This window comes from Quercus robur, chromosome 7, assembly GCF_932294415.1.
Source record: "Quercus robur chromosome 7, dhQueRobu3.1, whole genome shotgun sequence".
Classification (NCBI taxonomy): domain Eukaryota; kingdom Viridiplantae; phylum Streptophyta; class Magnoliopsida; order Fagales; family Fagaceae; genus Quercus; species Quercus robur.
This window is the reverse complement of record NC_065540.1, coordinates 49,226,637-49,242,517: the sequence shown is the minus strand read 5'-3', so window position 1 is coordinate 49,242,517 and position 15,881 is coordinate 49,226,637. Positions and strand designations below refer to the sequence as shown.

At 34.0% G+C, this 15,881-nt stretch overlaps 1 protein-coding gene across 1 annotated transcript; it reads left to right on the top strand.

Annotated features, from left to right (window-relative positions):
• The first annotated feature begins 10,892 nt into the window (after positions 1-10,892).
• LOC126693756 (putative disease resistance protein RGA4) lies at positions 10,893-14,807 on the top strand. Its single transcript, XM_050389881.1, has 3 exons — positions 10,893-13,765; positions 13,894-13,965; positions 14,490-14,807. The coding sequence occupies exon 1, from the start codon at positions 11,126-11,128 to the stop codon at positions 13,736-13,738; it is 2,613 nt and encodes an 870-aa protein (XP_050245838.1). The 5' UTR covers positions 10,893-11,125; the 3' UTR covers positions 13,739-13,765; positions 13,894-13,965; positions 14,490-14,807.
• The last annotated feature ends 1,074 nt before the right edge of the window (positions 14,808-15,881 follow it).

Here is a 15,881-nt window from a genome sequence, read left to right as displayed (position 1 = left end):
AATGGGGCCCATGAATAATAGCAAAAATAAACTGAATCGTAAAAAAAAATTGGTTTTTTAAGCCAATGCCAAACAGACACTTAATCTCTTGAATTAAAAGATAAACCGGATTTTTTATAGTTCATATTAATTTCATGCATGGAGGAGTCATCATTGATCAATCCTCATTCCAAATTTTTTATTTACCTACCTTCTGCTAATATTATAGAAAAATGGTCATCTAGATGGATGCTATAGGATACAAAATACTCTCACAAACGTTTATTAGTTCTCCGATCTTTTATTGCTCTTAAACTCCTTTCATACAAATACAGTTGAGGGCTTGGCCCCTTTGGGGTAGTAAATATTGATCACAAATTGTAGGAATGGCAATGAGTCGGGTTCAGGCTGGGTTTTTCCATACCCGGACCTGACTTGCGAGCCAAGACCCTCGACCCGGACCCGGCCCGTTTACTAAACGGATTTTTTTCCCAGGACCTGGACCCACCCCTGCCGAGCCTCACGGGCTCCATGGGCCCCGTTGGGCCATGGTACTTCAGGGCTCATTTTGTGGCCCAATAAAAAAAAATGTTTGCTTGATATTGATTTTCTCAACGACCAAATAGGAGGGGAAAAAGAACACTCAAGAAAACCCATTATTTTCTCAGCAACCAACAGATCGGAAACCTTTTTTTTTTCATTACCATATTTTCCCACATCAAAAGTAAAAACAAGAATTAACATACAAACCCTAGGTCTGAACAATAAGACCCTACAAAATCAAATCAAACAAGCCGATCCTATTCAACCAAAATAACACTAAAACTAGAAATTACAAATTTGATTCTTTGAACAAAAAGAACAATTTTCATTGCAAAAGTTTGAGTTCACAACGAGGTGAGGGAGATGAGAGAGTTGCGGCCTTGTGAGATGGAGGAGGGCCTGGCGAGGTGAGGGAGGAGCAGCGACATTTGCAGGCTGTGGCAAGGTGAAGGAGGCAAGGAGGAAAGACCAACGAGGTGGAGGAATGGAGTGGCGTCGACGAGGTGAGGTATGCAAGAGCAGCGGTGCCAGCGAAGTGAGCAGCAACAGTTTTACTCAAGTGAGAGTGAGGGTGAGGGAGAGAATGAGAGGCGGCTTAGGAGAGAATGAGAGGGTGAAAGAATACGTCTGAGGGATTTAGGGTTGGAAAAGTGAGTATTTATACTTAGGGATTTTTTTAAAAAAATATTATATATACAGGTCGGGTTTAGGTCGGGTATGCCTAATACCCGAACCCGACCCAAACCCGCTTCGATTTTTTTTTTTTAATGAAAACCCAAACCCGACCCTAATGTTAAACGGGTCGGGTACCCGCAGGTCGGGTACATTTTGCTATCCCTAACAAATTGTTCGTTTCAATTCACAACTCTAAAGATTTAGTGAGTGGAAACTGATAATGGGAGGTGGAAGGGTTTAAAACTTTAAAGCAGGCTTCTTTTATGGCTTTAATTGGTAGATAAAATAAAAAATAAAAGGACTTGGGACAATGAAGCATAGTTTTAGTAATAAAAATGGCCAAAAAAATAATTGAAAATGGGCTATCCATAAATTCAATTGGGTTGGAGTGGAGAATCTAAAAAAAATAAAAAGAAAAGACTAAATTGTAAATGATATCCCTAAAATTTAGGGTAATTTTGATTTTATCCTCTAAAATTTTGATATGTTTCCTACCAGTAGGTATCATTTCGATTTGCTCCCTTCCAATACACCATGTCTAATTGTTTGTTAGTGCTAGATGGCAACCCAACGACACCCTCTATATTTGTATTTGTCTTGATTTTACACCCTTTAGAGTTGGTATTGTTTTTAGTTTGCACCCTTTATGTTGAAACTGTTTTGATTGATCTAGTGCTTAATGGACAGGCAAGCACAACACATTGATGGAATTGAGCAAATCTAAACAATACCTAGTGTTTAGGGAGTAGATCAAAATTTTGAAGTTTTGAGGGACAAAATATTGCCCCAAACTTTAGAAGTATAATTTGCAATATAGTATTAAAAAATCCAATCCAACTTCTTCACCTCAAGAAATATCCACTTGTGATGGTTATAAAAATGAACTTAATTCAAGTAGTATAGATGAAGTTGAGTTATGTCAGGAGTTTCATTGGAGTGCCTCGGGGGTTATGGTTTGTGTGGAGGAAATCATTAAGATTCCAAAGGTTCCAAAACAACAGTAGAGGTTTGGCAAGTGGGTTGTTTGTAGAAAGTTTAGATTTCAAAGGTTTTGTGTGTCCTAACTATTTATAACAGTTCTATTATTTTGAATTTTATAGGATTGTTTGTGTCCTTAGGAGTGTTATTTACTTTAAAGACTTAAAAAAAAAAAAATTTATTCCAATTCATTACCAAGTCTTGTGTTGCCCTTTATTGCTTAAAACATCTATTTAATAAGGATGTATTGGCTCCATGAGAAGCCATAAAATCTAGCCTAGTTATAATCACCTCTTCACCCTTATTACAGCTTTTGAGAGTTCCATAAGAAGCCGTTGAGGCTTCTCATGTAGAAGTACAAGCTACAAACTACAACCTCTTTAAACAGCCTTGCTATTCCATTATCCCACCTAAACTTAAATGACTTTTTCGTATCACACTATCATTTTCATTATCCCAGGCACGTTGCTTTGAAAAATGAGGGGTCATTCAGACAAGGGTGGTGTGAAACACTAACGCAATTCATCGCTTTACCTGAATACAAATGATACATTCTCAGCCCTTTAAGAAGGTCCCATAACCCACTACCAAAAAATGAGAGCCCCACTGCAAAGATGCTTCCATTATTTTCCACTATGCCCCCACCATTGATACAAAAAACAGAAGAGCATAATATCAAGTGAGCTTTTGACAATTCTTCACCTTTACTTGTGTTGAAAATAAGAAAGAAGCACATCAGTGCAAAACGGCATCACTTCAGTTGCAACTAAATGAAGCTCAAAATACGACAGCGTTTTGTGTGAATACGACAGCGTTTTGCTACTCCTTCCACAATGACTTGATTCACCTTATGCAAACGATGTCGTCTCACTTAGCAGAATCTTTACCTGTTTTAGTTAATAATGGACACGTGTTGACAGTTTACTGGTTATTAGTTGTAACGGTTTTATTTTCCGCTTTTTAAGGAAAGTAGTTAAGAGTTAGTTTCTTCCTTCTTCTTGATTCAGCTGGTATGTATAGCGTAGGAGTTGTATCTTGTGATTTAACACTTTCATTTTCTCTGTTTTTCATTCAATAAGAGCAGAAGTTCTATTTAGAGAGCGTGCTTAGATATTTTCCCAAATACTCAGATTTTTTACAACTTGGAAATTGGCAAGACATGAAGGGGCCTGCTTGCATTTTTTAGGGCATTGTCATCAATGATCAATCCCTGTTTTGACAAAAGCTAAAAAGGAAAAAGCAAGAAATATGGAATTGGAATGTGACTTAGATTGCAATTTGAACCGAGAGAACAACTAAATTTACAGGGGTTGATAAGGATATATAAAATTATGAATCAAGGCGTGGGTTTAAGGAGCATGGAATTAATGAATATTTTTTATGGGACCGTGGAAAAGTGTACCCATTACAAACCCACCCCCACTAAACCATCTTTGTCGGTCATGGCAGAACCCAACCCATTGTAGATCCACAAGAATCACAAGATGAAGCCCCACACCACCTAATTCAACCCATGGCAGACCCACAGGGAAAAGTGTACTTACCACAGACCCACTCCAATAATAACGTAGATTGAGTCAGTTATTTGTGTTAAAAATTTTGCTAACCCAAACCTAACCCAACTCATTTTTGTTTTTCATTTTTTAAAAAACAATTTAACCTATTAACCCTAGAAAAAACTAATTTGAGATGTGAAAGATAGGTTGGATTGAGTTAAATTTGTCAAAAATACATACCTCTATGGTATGGTGTTATTTTCTATCTAAAGATTCCTTTGTAACAAGAATGCAACATTGATAAGTAATAGTCATTACATCATATTAGTAGTATAAGTAAAAAAATATGTAATATATGTTATAATAACTAATACTAGTTTAGGGGCTTTAGGGGCTTTTTCTCAACCAAAAAAAGAAAAAAAGAAGAAGCTAATACTAGTTACCTAATTTTTTTTGCTTATTGATCACATCTGTTCATTTCAGCCCATGATTCGGTCACTGCAAATTAATTGTCATACTCGGAAAGGGTTTAAAGCTAGCATAATTTTAAAAACTGGGTAAAAGAAGTGATAATGGGGGCTGTCCATGGACTTAATTAGGTGGGGTTGGAATTTAATAAACAAAACCAAGACTAAATTGCAAATTATATCTCTCAAATTTGGATTAATTTTGATTTTATCTCCTAAAGTTTCAAATTTTTTATATGATTTTATCTATCTTAACGCTATGTATCGCCTTATTGTCTATTAAGTGCCAGATTGGCAATCCAATAAAACTCTATATATTTGTATTTATTTTGATTTTGCATCCTATATGTTTGAAAGTATTTTGATTAATTTAGTGCTTAATGGATAAGTAGGCACAGCACATTGGTGGAAGTGAACAAATCCATATGATACTTACCATTAAGGTAGTATATCAAATTTTTAAATTTTAAGGAACAAGATCAAAATTACCACAAACTTTAAGTGAGTGGAAACTGATAGTGGGAGGTGGAAGGGTTTAAAGCTTTAAAGTGAGCTTCTTTTATGGTTTTAATTGGTAGATAAAATAAAAAAATAAAAGGATCCGGGACAGTGAAGCATAGTACTTTAGTATTAAAAACTGCCAAAAAATAAGTGAAAATTGGCTATCCATAAATTCAATTAGGTCGGAGTGAAGGACTTAAAAAAATATAAAGAAAAGACTAAATTGTAAATGATTTCCCTAATAGGGTAATTTTGATTCTATCCTCTAAAATTTTGATATGTTTCCCTACCAGTAGGTATCATTTCAATTTGCTCGCTTCTAATACACCATGTCTAATTGTTTGTTAAGTGCTAGATTAGCAACCCAACGACACCCTCTATATTTATATTTGTCTTGATTTTACACCCTTTATATTTGGTATTGTTCTTAGTTTGCACCCTTTATTTTGAAATCGTTTTGATTAATCTAGTGCTTAACGGGCAGGCAGGCACAACACGTTGATGGAATTGAGCAAATCTAAACAATACCTAGTGTTTAGGGAATAGATCAAAATTTTGAAATTTTGAGGGACAAAATCTTGCCCCAAAGTTTAGAGATATAATTTGCAATTTAGTCTTAAAAAATAAAATAAAAAATCCAATCCAATTTCTTCACCTCGAGAAATATCCACCTGTGATAATTCTAAAAATGAACATAATTCAACCAATATAGATGAAGTTGAGTTATGTTAGGAGTTTTATTGGAGTGCGTCAAGGGTTATGGTTCGTGTGGAGGAAATCACTAAGAAGGATTCCAAAGGTTTAAAAACTATAATAGTGGTTTGGCAAGTGAGTTGTTTGTAGAGGTTGCATAGAAAGTTTAGATTTCAAAGGTTTTGTGAGTTCTAACTATTTGTATCAGACTATCAATTCTATTATATTGAATTTTATAGGATTGCTTGTGTCCTCGGAGTGGTATTTACATTTTTCATCACTTTTCCACTTCATTACCAAAATTTATGTTGCACTTAATTGCTTAAAACATCAATTTAATAAGGATGTATAGGCTCCATGAGAAGCCATAAAATCTAGCCTAGTTATAATCACCTCCCAACCTTTTTACAGCTTTGAGTGTTCCACAGGAAGCCGTTGAGGCTTCTCATGTAGAAGTACAGACTACAAACTACGACCTCTTTAAACAGCCTTGCTGTTCCATTATCCACCTAAACTCGAATGACTTTTTCGTATCACACTATCACTTTCTTTATCCCAGGCACGTTTCTTTGAAAAATGGGGGGCCATTCAGACAAGGGTGGTGTGAAACACTAATGCAATTCCTCGCTTTACATGAATACAAATGAAACATGCTCAGCCCTTTAAGAAGGTCCCACAACCCACTACCAAAAAATGAGAGATCCACTACAAAGGTGCTTCCATCATTTTCCACTACGCTCCCACCATTGATTCAAAAAACAAGAGCATATTAGGTGAGCTTTTGACAATTCTTCACCTTTACTTGGAAATTGGCAAGGCATGAAGGGGCCTCCTTGCATTTTTTTAGGGCATTGTCATCAATGATCAATCCCTCTTTTGACAAAAAGCTAAAAGAAAAGGAAAAAGCTAGAAATATGGAATTGGAATGTGACTTTGATTGCAATTTGAGCCGAGGGAACAACTAAATTTGCGGAGATTGATAAGGATATATAAAATTATAAATTAAGGTAAGGAGCATGGAATGAGTTTTTTATAGGACTGTGGAAAAGTGTACCCACCACAGACCCACCCCCACTAAAAACATAGATTGACTCAATTATTTGGGTTAAAAATTTTGCTAACCCAAACCTAACCCAACACATTTTTGTTTTTCATTTTTAGAAAACAATTTAACCTATTAACCCTAAAAAAAGAAAAACTAATTTGAGATGTCAAAGCTAGGTTGGATTGAGTTAAATTTGTCTAATTGGTGGGTTGAATCTGAATACATACCTCTATGATGTCATTTTCGGTTTTAAGATTCCTTTGTACCAAGAATGCAACATTGATAACTAATAGTCATTACACCATATTAGTAGTATAAGTAAAAAATATGTAATATATGTTATAATAATTAATAGTAGTTACCTAATTTTTTTTTTTCTAGTAAAAATAAGCAAATTTTTGTTTCTTACTTTTTAGAGCATATACAATCATAAATATTTTTTCAAATTGTGATAGTGTTTGACATCTCCACACACACACACACACATATATATATATATATATATATATAATCTGAGCAATCCATAGTGAAATATGAAGATTTTATATATTCACATAACTTTAAATCACCCATATTTATTTATTTTAATAGCTTTGGAAAAATTTATACTATAAATATTGGGACTGTGAAGATGGACCCTACCAAAATGAAAAGAGCATGGTCTCCAAAAATAAAAAATAAAAAATAAAGAGAGAGAATTACTCATAACATGCAAACTACATTCGGTGACTTAGAAATATCTAAGTTGGTGAACAGAGTGTGGTGAATCTACGACCAAACATCTGATTTGTTAATTAGAAGCTATATCAATAGTAATAATACTTGTAGATTATGCCTGTAATTTACATGAAAAAACCTTTTTTTTTTTTTTGGCTGAATACATGAAAAAACTTAATAAAAAGAGTTAATACTTAATATACATACAACTGATTTTCCTTTTATTTTTACTATAATACCAATATATAGATATACTGATATAGTGTCCGCACATGCGGGGTACAGAGCTCCGTCCCCACACGGCCACACCCTCCGGCCTCCACGCATAAATGACTTTTAACTGTCTAAAATACTTTTAAGGTCTCTCACCAAATCCAATAAAGTCTCTTTGCTTTGTTGTTTTTATGTTTTACACTTTACCATTCTCGCTACCGAGCAGTGAGCACTCATTCATCTTCACATTTGATTGTCTTTGCTCTTCACCACCCCCAAGAACATGGCTGAAATTGGCTACGGCATCGCAGTGAATATAAGTTATATAACTCAAGTCATTGTAAACCCCTTCACTTTATTTGTGGTCGAATAATATACCACAAGTCATAAATAAATTTCTTGCAACGAGTTCACTTTTCATAAAAGCAACAACATCAACTATTCGTTAAGCGAAAATGGTCAATTAAACAATTCACAACCAAACCTACAATATCGGGGTCCAATCTCAAATACCAAGTCTTAATTATTGAATGCTAACAAGTATGAGGAAAAAAAAAAATGAAGCTAGAAATTCAGTTTTCTTTTTACTTTCTAAGGTATATAAGCCACAAGATGCAGAATCTCCTGCCCTTGAATCCAGCAATATCTTGAGTATCACCGGGTACTGGGCTGACTGTAGCTTGCTTCATCTTCTCCTGCACTATGAGAGATAACTAAAGCCGTTATTGTTCAATAATTTAATAAGCTTCACCATAGTTCCATTTAAAGACAATAATGATATTCAAACATAATCTAGGAAATACATAGTAAGTTAGTAACAGCTTACAAAGAAAGTGAGGCAATGCAATTTGATGGATTGAATTAAATAAGGCAACCTGCCAATTTTAGGAACACCAACCACCAAAACAAGTAGAGTAGGTTCAATTTGATGGATTGAATTAATTAAGGCAACTTGCCAATGTTAGGAACACCAACCACCAAAACAAGTAGAGTAGGTTCAATTTGACGGATTGAATTAATTAAGGCAACCTGACAATGTTAGGAACACCAACCACCAAAACAAGTAGGGTAGGTTCCCTTGAAATCACTTCCTTTAGCTTGAACTCCACAAGTTCAAGAAGCTTTTGGTACATGATAAAATCATATGACTGATTTAATTTTTTTTTTTTTAAATGATAAAATTCATTTGGGTCTCTTGACTAGTTTTAAACCTTTAAAAACGAGCTTTATTGTATAGTTGTTTTTTTTTTTTTAATAATTCAAATTAAATTTTTTGAATTTTTTGCTTGGTAAATAAAGGGAGCGTGGATTCAATTGGGTTGGGTTGGAATTAAAAACAAAGTACCCATACCGACTACTCCCCCTTGAGATATCTCCACTCATGATAATTCCCTTTTTTTTTTTTTATGGGATAATAATTTCAAAATTAAGTCAATCTAATCCGTAGTACCAAGAAAAAGAGTGTTTGATTTTGTGAAATACTAAAACCACAAAAATTTATTATTGTGAGGTTCATTGTAGAGAACTATTCAATGAGACTGTATTAAAGTTTATGGTTCACGTGGAGGAAATCATTATAGAAAGATTTCGAAGGTCCATAGACTAATGTACTAGAGGCAAAGGCAACCAAGAGCGGGTTTGTTTGCAAAGGATGCATAGAGGGTGGTCTATAATATAAAGGTTTTGTAAGTCTTGACCATTTGTAATCATTCCTTTATTTTGAATTATATAGGACTTTTTCAGTTTGTGTCATTAGAGTGGGGTTTCATTTGAAGAGTTTCTTAATTAGTTTTCTACTTAGTTACCAAATTTTGTATTGTACTTTATCGCTTATACATTCTTGTTTTATGGTGGCAATCTTTGATTTGTGTTGAAGTATAATAATATTGTGGATCACTTAATTGAGATTTTGAAAATTAATTAATAATTTTGCTACAAATTTAACAAAGAGGTCCAAACAATAACGCCTCGTTTGATACACTCACTCAAACACATGTTTTCAATTTTTAAACAACATTACACGTATTTTCATACACTTTTTTACCCACACGTATTTCCACACATGTTTTCAGTTTTTAAGTACATATACCAAACACCCCCTAATTTTTTAAACCTATGGTGGCCACCCTAAGCAACAAATTTGAGAGTGAGTCTAAGGGTGAAGGTGTCCACCATATGTTTTTTGTTTTTTGGTTTTTTTTTTTTTGCAAAAAGCTAATCGAAGAAGACCAAGTCTATAAGTGATTTAAATTCTATTGCTTTCATGTATACATATTTTTTTTCTTCTTTGTGCAATTATTATATTATGACAATTCTTATTAGACCATTAATTTAAGGATTATTGGAATTTTGTCTTGAGTTTTTTTGTTTGTTGTTTTTGTTTTATTTCTATGGAAATAAATACGAAAAAAGAGGTTAGAAACTATTTTTACTTCATTACCAAATATTAGGCTAAATCACAGATTGCACCCTCTAACTTTGTCTAAAATTCAATTAAGTTATATAACTTCAATTTCGTTCAATACAATCCTCTAAATTTCATGCTAGGTCTTAATAGTTTCTCTACCATGGGAACCTATCTTGATGCTGGTCCTAAAGAACGCATGATCTTAAGGTTTGATGAAGTGGCTAGATTAGTGTTTGTGAGAATTTGGTATTGGGGTTTTGGTTATAATTACCAATTATTGATAGTCAATGAGTGAGGTATTTTGGGTTTTGTGTGTTGTGTTTGTATTGGTTGGTCGTGTGTGGTGGGGTTGGGATCACCATGAGCCACCAAAAACCCATTCACCACCACCCACAAATCTCATACACTTAAAACTCATAAAAATTTCTCACTACTTGCAATCCAATAGTAGAAGCTACAAAAATAAGGCATTCTTTTTTTTAATTCTTCCTTTTTTGTGTATTCTTCTTTAGTTTAATTATTTTTTAAATCCCAAATAATAATTTTTATTATTTAAATTTTTATTTTTTTCAAAAATATTCTTTATTAATTTTATGAATTTTTTAATGTAAGAAAAAAAATTGTTTTGGGAGTCATTAACACTGCAATTTTGACAAACACTAATAGAAGGATTAAATTAAATAAAGTTGAAATTTAAGAGGCCAAATTGAATAAAATCAACAATACAAGATTGAATTGAATTTTAGGTAATATTAAAAGGTGCATTTTGTAATTGAAGCAAAATATTATTATTATTATTTAAATTGTGCCCTGCAATTTTGACAAACACTAATAGAAGGATTAAACTAAATAAAGTTGAAATTTAAGGGGCCTAGTTGAATAAAATCAACAATACAAGATTGAATTGAATTTTAGGTAATATTAAAAGGTGCATTTGTAATTGAAGCAAAATATTATTATTATTATTTAAATTGTGCCCTGCAATTTTGACAAACACTAATAGAAGGATTAAATTAAATAAAGTTGAAATTTAAGGGGCCAAATTGAATAAAATCAACAATACAAGATTGAATTGAATTTTAGGTAATATTAAAAGGTGCTTTTTGTAATTGAAGCAAAATATTATTATTATTATTGAAAAAGAAGCATTATTATATCTTCAACGTTACATTGTTTTCTCCAGTACAACGCTCAGGCACTATCGAAATCTTCGCTCCACCCGAACCTCTACTCTTCCCGTAACCAAACACCATCTGAACCCATCTCCCAAAGTCAAACCCTAGATCTGAAGCTGTCCGCCTATAATAAAGCCTCTCATCCTGTAAATCTGACTTTCCACTTCCAACTCAGCAAGAGAGCACTCACATTTGATTTACTTCCTTTCCAGTTTCCGTTGCACCAGATCAAGAACATGGCTGAAATTGGCTACGGCATCGCAGTGAAGGTCCTGGAGCTGCTCGGATCGGTTATTTACGAAGAGCTCAGTTCAGCATGGGGCGTCCGAAGTGATCTGACAAAGCTTGAGCGCACTGTCAAAGCCATCAAAGCCGTACTCTTGGATGCTGAGGAGAAGCAAGCCAGTGACCATAGGCTGAGTATTTGGCTAGGGGAGCTCAAAGACGTCCTTCAAGATGCTGAGAATGTGCTGGATGAATTTCAATACCGAATTCTGCAGAAGGAAGTTATGAAGAGACAGGGGAGCACTAGCAAAAAGGTGAGTAACTTATTTTCAAGTTCTAATCCACTTGCAGTCCGTTTTGAAATGGCACATAAAATCAAAGATATTAGGAAGAGTGTAGATGAAATTGCAGCTGAGAAAGATAAATTCAATCTTGCTCAAGGACTTGTAGATAGGAAGTTAAATATGCAGGAAAGGAGGGACATAACCCACTCCTTTGTTGATCCTCGGAATGTCATCGGTAGGGATGATGCCAAAAAAAATATAATACATCTTTTGATGGACCAAAATGAAAATTCCAGCAGAAATGTGGATATAGTTCCTATCACTGGGATTGGAGGTTTGGGGAAGACCACAATTGCCAAGTTGGTGTATAGCGATGAACAGGTAGTTGGTCATTTTCAATTGAGAATGTGGGTGTGTGCGTCTGATGATTTCAATGTTACAAGGTTGATAAAAGAAATCCTTAAATCTGCAATTCATAAGATTGATGAGAATTTTGGTGTGGATGGGTTGCAAATTAGCTTTAGAGAACTTTTGAGAGATAAGAAATTTATAGATAATTTGGGTGTGGATGAGTTGCAATTTAGATTAAGAGAACTTTTAAAAGATAACAAATTTCTACTTGTCTTGGATGACGTTTGGAATGAGGATCATAATAAATGGATGGAATTGGAAGATTTGTTACTTGGTGGTTGCAATGGAAGTAAAATCATAGTGACAACACGAAATAACTTGGTTGCTACTATTATGGGTACTGCTCGTACATACCATTTAGATGGCCTCTCCCAAGAAGATTGTTTGTCTTTGTTTGTGAAATTGGCATTTAAGGAAGGAGAAGAAAAACAGTATCCAAACCTCTTAGAAATTGGAAATGACATTGTTAAAAAATGTATAGGGGTTCCATTGGCAGTGAGGACTTTAGCTAGCCTACTTTATTCAAAAGTTGATGAACGGGAGTGGAAATTTGTTAGTAAAAATGAGATATGGAATTTAAAACAGAATGAGGGTGACATCTTACCTGCATTGAGGCTGAGTTACATCCAATTGCCATTTCACTTGAAGCAATGCTTTGCCTATTGCTCTCTTTTCCCAAAGGATTATGAATTCAATAGTTCTCTTTTGGTTCAATTTTGGATGGCACATGGACTTCTTCAATCACCTGACAATGAAAATCAAGATTTGGAAGATATTGGTGACTTGTATATCAAGGAGTTAATGTCAAGATCTTTGTTTCAAGATGTATATGAAGATGTTGTGTTCAATTATTCCTTTAAAATGCATGATCTTGTCCATGATCTTGCAATCTCAATTGCCAAAGGTGAGTGTTCGGTAGTGACCAAGACGTCCACCCTTGCTGCAGAAGTTTGTCATCTATCAATTTTGGAGAGTGGCCAAGAAGTTACAACACAATTAGAGAGGTTGAACAAAGTTCAGACTATCATTTTCGAAACAGAGCAACCCATGTCCACACTTAAAGCATGTATCTCAAGATTTAAATTCTTGCGGGTGCTTGATTTGAGCAAATCACCCTTTGAGGTGTTGCCAAATTCTATCGGAAGTTTGAAACATTTGAGATATCTCGACCTATCAGAGAATAGCATAATCAAGCAACTTCCAGATTCCATTTGCAAGCTGCACAGTTTGCAAACTTTACTGCTTGATAATTGCAGCAATCTTGAACGGTTGCCCAAAGGTATAAGGGACATAATCAGCCTCAGGTTTTTGGTTGTTACAACAAAGCATACCTGCTTGTTGGAGAAGGCTGTAGGTTGCTTGGATTCTCTTCGATTTTTGTGTATAAATGCATGTGAGAATCTAAAATGTCTGTTTGAAGGGATGGAGGGGCGCCTCACCAATCTTCGAACATTGCTTGTTATGGATTGTCCGAGGTTGACTTCTTTATCACTCAGTATCAAACACCTAACTGCCCTAGAGTTCCTGGAAATTGGGGATTGTAAAGAGCTTAGTTTGATAGAGATGAAGGGAGAAGACAATCAAGATCTCAAGTTAAGCCTTCAGAAATTTGTGATTAAAGGTTTACCAAAGTTGGAGGTTTTGCCCCAATGGCTCCAAGGATCTACAAACACTTTACAGCAGCTATTGATTAAAGACTGTGAAAATTTGAAGGCTTTGCCGGAGTGGCTGCCACGTCTGAAATCACTTCACACACTTCGGATTGTCGAATGCCCTAAGTTGTCATCTCTCCCGGAGGGGATGGAAGCTCTCACTCCACTAAGACAATTGGAGATCACAGATTGTCCTGATTTGAGTAGAAAATGCAGAGAAGAAGATTCGCACAAGATTGCTCATGTACCAAAGATTGAACTCGACGAGGATAGTTGAAGTTCATCGTCATCATCAGAAGAAGAGGTAAGGGTAGATCTGTCTTCTTGTTCTTTCTTGTGTTAGTAAAGTATTGTTCTATTCTTAACGTGGTTTATTCTTTTCCATATATCTTTTTGTTCTTTGTACCGCTGATTTAGTGATTTATCTCGAAGGGACCAGGTTCACAATAGAAAAGAAGATGGCGTCAGCGAGTACTTCCTAGAAGAAGAAGAAAGGAAGATGATGTAAGGGCATATCTGTCTTTTTGTTCTTCTTCTTTGTGTTATTTAATTAGTATTTATTATGATTTTTAAGTTTTTAGTTTATTTATGCTTCACACTGACTACTGATAGTTGATACTAATCCTGAATGTTGGTTAATGGTTATGTTTAGCCCTTTTTGTCCAAATAGTTTTAAAGTAAATTGAAACAAAAAAATATCTTTTTGAATGAAAATTGAAAATAAAATTCAAAAACTTAAGTGGTATTTAAAATTTTTCCCCCCACCCTTTCCTCACAAAAATATAAAAATAAATGGAAAAGAGAAAAAGAGAAAAAGAAACATTGATCTATTTAGGAGTAATTCATGGACAAATTAAATCTTGTTTATGGAACATTGTGTTTCAATGTTTGGGAAATAAGGCATATAATCTTGAATGAATATACTAAAATTTTATTTATTTGTTTTTCTTTTGTATAATCATTTTTATACTAGTATTATTCTCATTGTAAGTTTCTTATATATTATATAATTACAAATTTCATTTCAGGAGTTCGACATAAGTCACATACAATAGAATTTGAACATTGCTCAATTCAAAGTCACAAGTTCCTTCCATAATTCGTAAGCATTTATTCATTGCAATTTGGATTACAAGATGTAAATAAATAAATACTTCTATTATTTAATTTCCTTTTAAGTCATGTAAATAAATAAATATTTCTGTTATTGTAATTTGAACTAAATGATGTAAATAAATAAACATATATGTCATTGTAATTCAAAGTAAGGGATGTAAATAAATAAAGAAGTGTGGTGTATACTCCCTTGAGTACATTCTTGCGTATAAAGTTGAGAGATCCATGGATTGGTGTGTGCAAGCATTTGTTCTAATATTCATGTTTTATTCTTCTTCTTTGTAAGCAATAAGCATCATATATATTAACATGCTTATTTAATTCGAAAATATGGGGTATAATTCACATCGAAGGAAGTGACATTTGTATTTGGAATTATAAATTTTCATTTATGTCAAAAGTTTTTTCTAACTTAAACCAAAATTACAAATGATATATTAAAATTAAGTTTAGAGAAAAATGACATGCCAATGATTACAGGCAGTTTGTTCTTAGGTTTGGGAACAATGAGTGTCATTTTTCAAATACTTCAATGTAAGCATTTGTTAATTTTGAAATACAACTTGAGCTTTGTAATACAACTTGAGCAAATTTGAGACATCAGCACAAGAAAGGAAGGGAAAAAAGGAGGAAGAAGAAAAGACCAGCATATACAACCGTAATGTTAAACTAAAAAAGAAGAAGTGACTAACAGCTCAAGACACAGCATTTGCATCAGGGGTATCATCAAGGATGAATGGACCAAGGTTACCTGCCCTAAATAAAGTAAGAAGCTTTTTTGATACCATTAAACGAGCTTTTGAGTCCTTATGAGGTATCTTAAATGCCTTTTGTAGTGCTTCATATTGCTTCTCTGTAGTCACTCTTGTATTCTACATTACCAGTGAATTCTCAGAGAGTTAAATACAAAGCACATTGGAATTCTTTGACAAGATCTTGAAAGGGAAAACGTAAAGAGCTAGAAATTCAGGAATGACATAAAATAAAGCAAGATATTCACAGGTCACATGGAGACCTGATCTAAGCTACATTGGAGGGTTAAGGGTTTAAAGCTAGCATTTTTTTAAAAAGTAAAAACTGGGAAATAGAAATGAAAATGTGGCTGTCCATGGCATAGATCTAATTGGCTTGGGTTTTAATTAAAAAAATAAAAGATTAAATTCCAAATTATATCCCTTAAAGTTTCAAAATTTTGATATGATCCCCAAATGTTATGATTTGCTCACACCATGCTTAATTTTTGTTAGTGGCGGCCAAATTTGGCATCCCAACTACACCCTCTATATTTGTATTTATTTTGATTT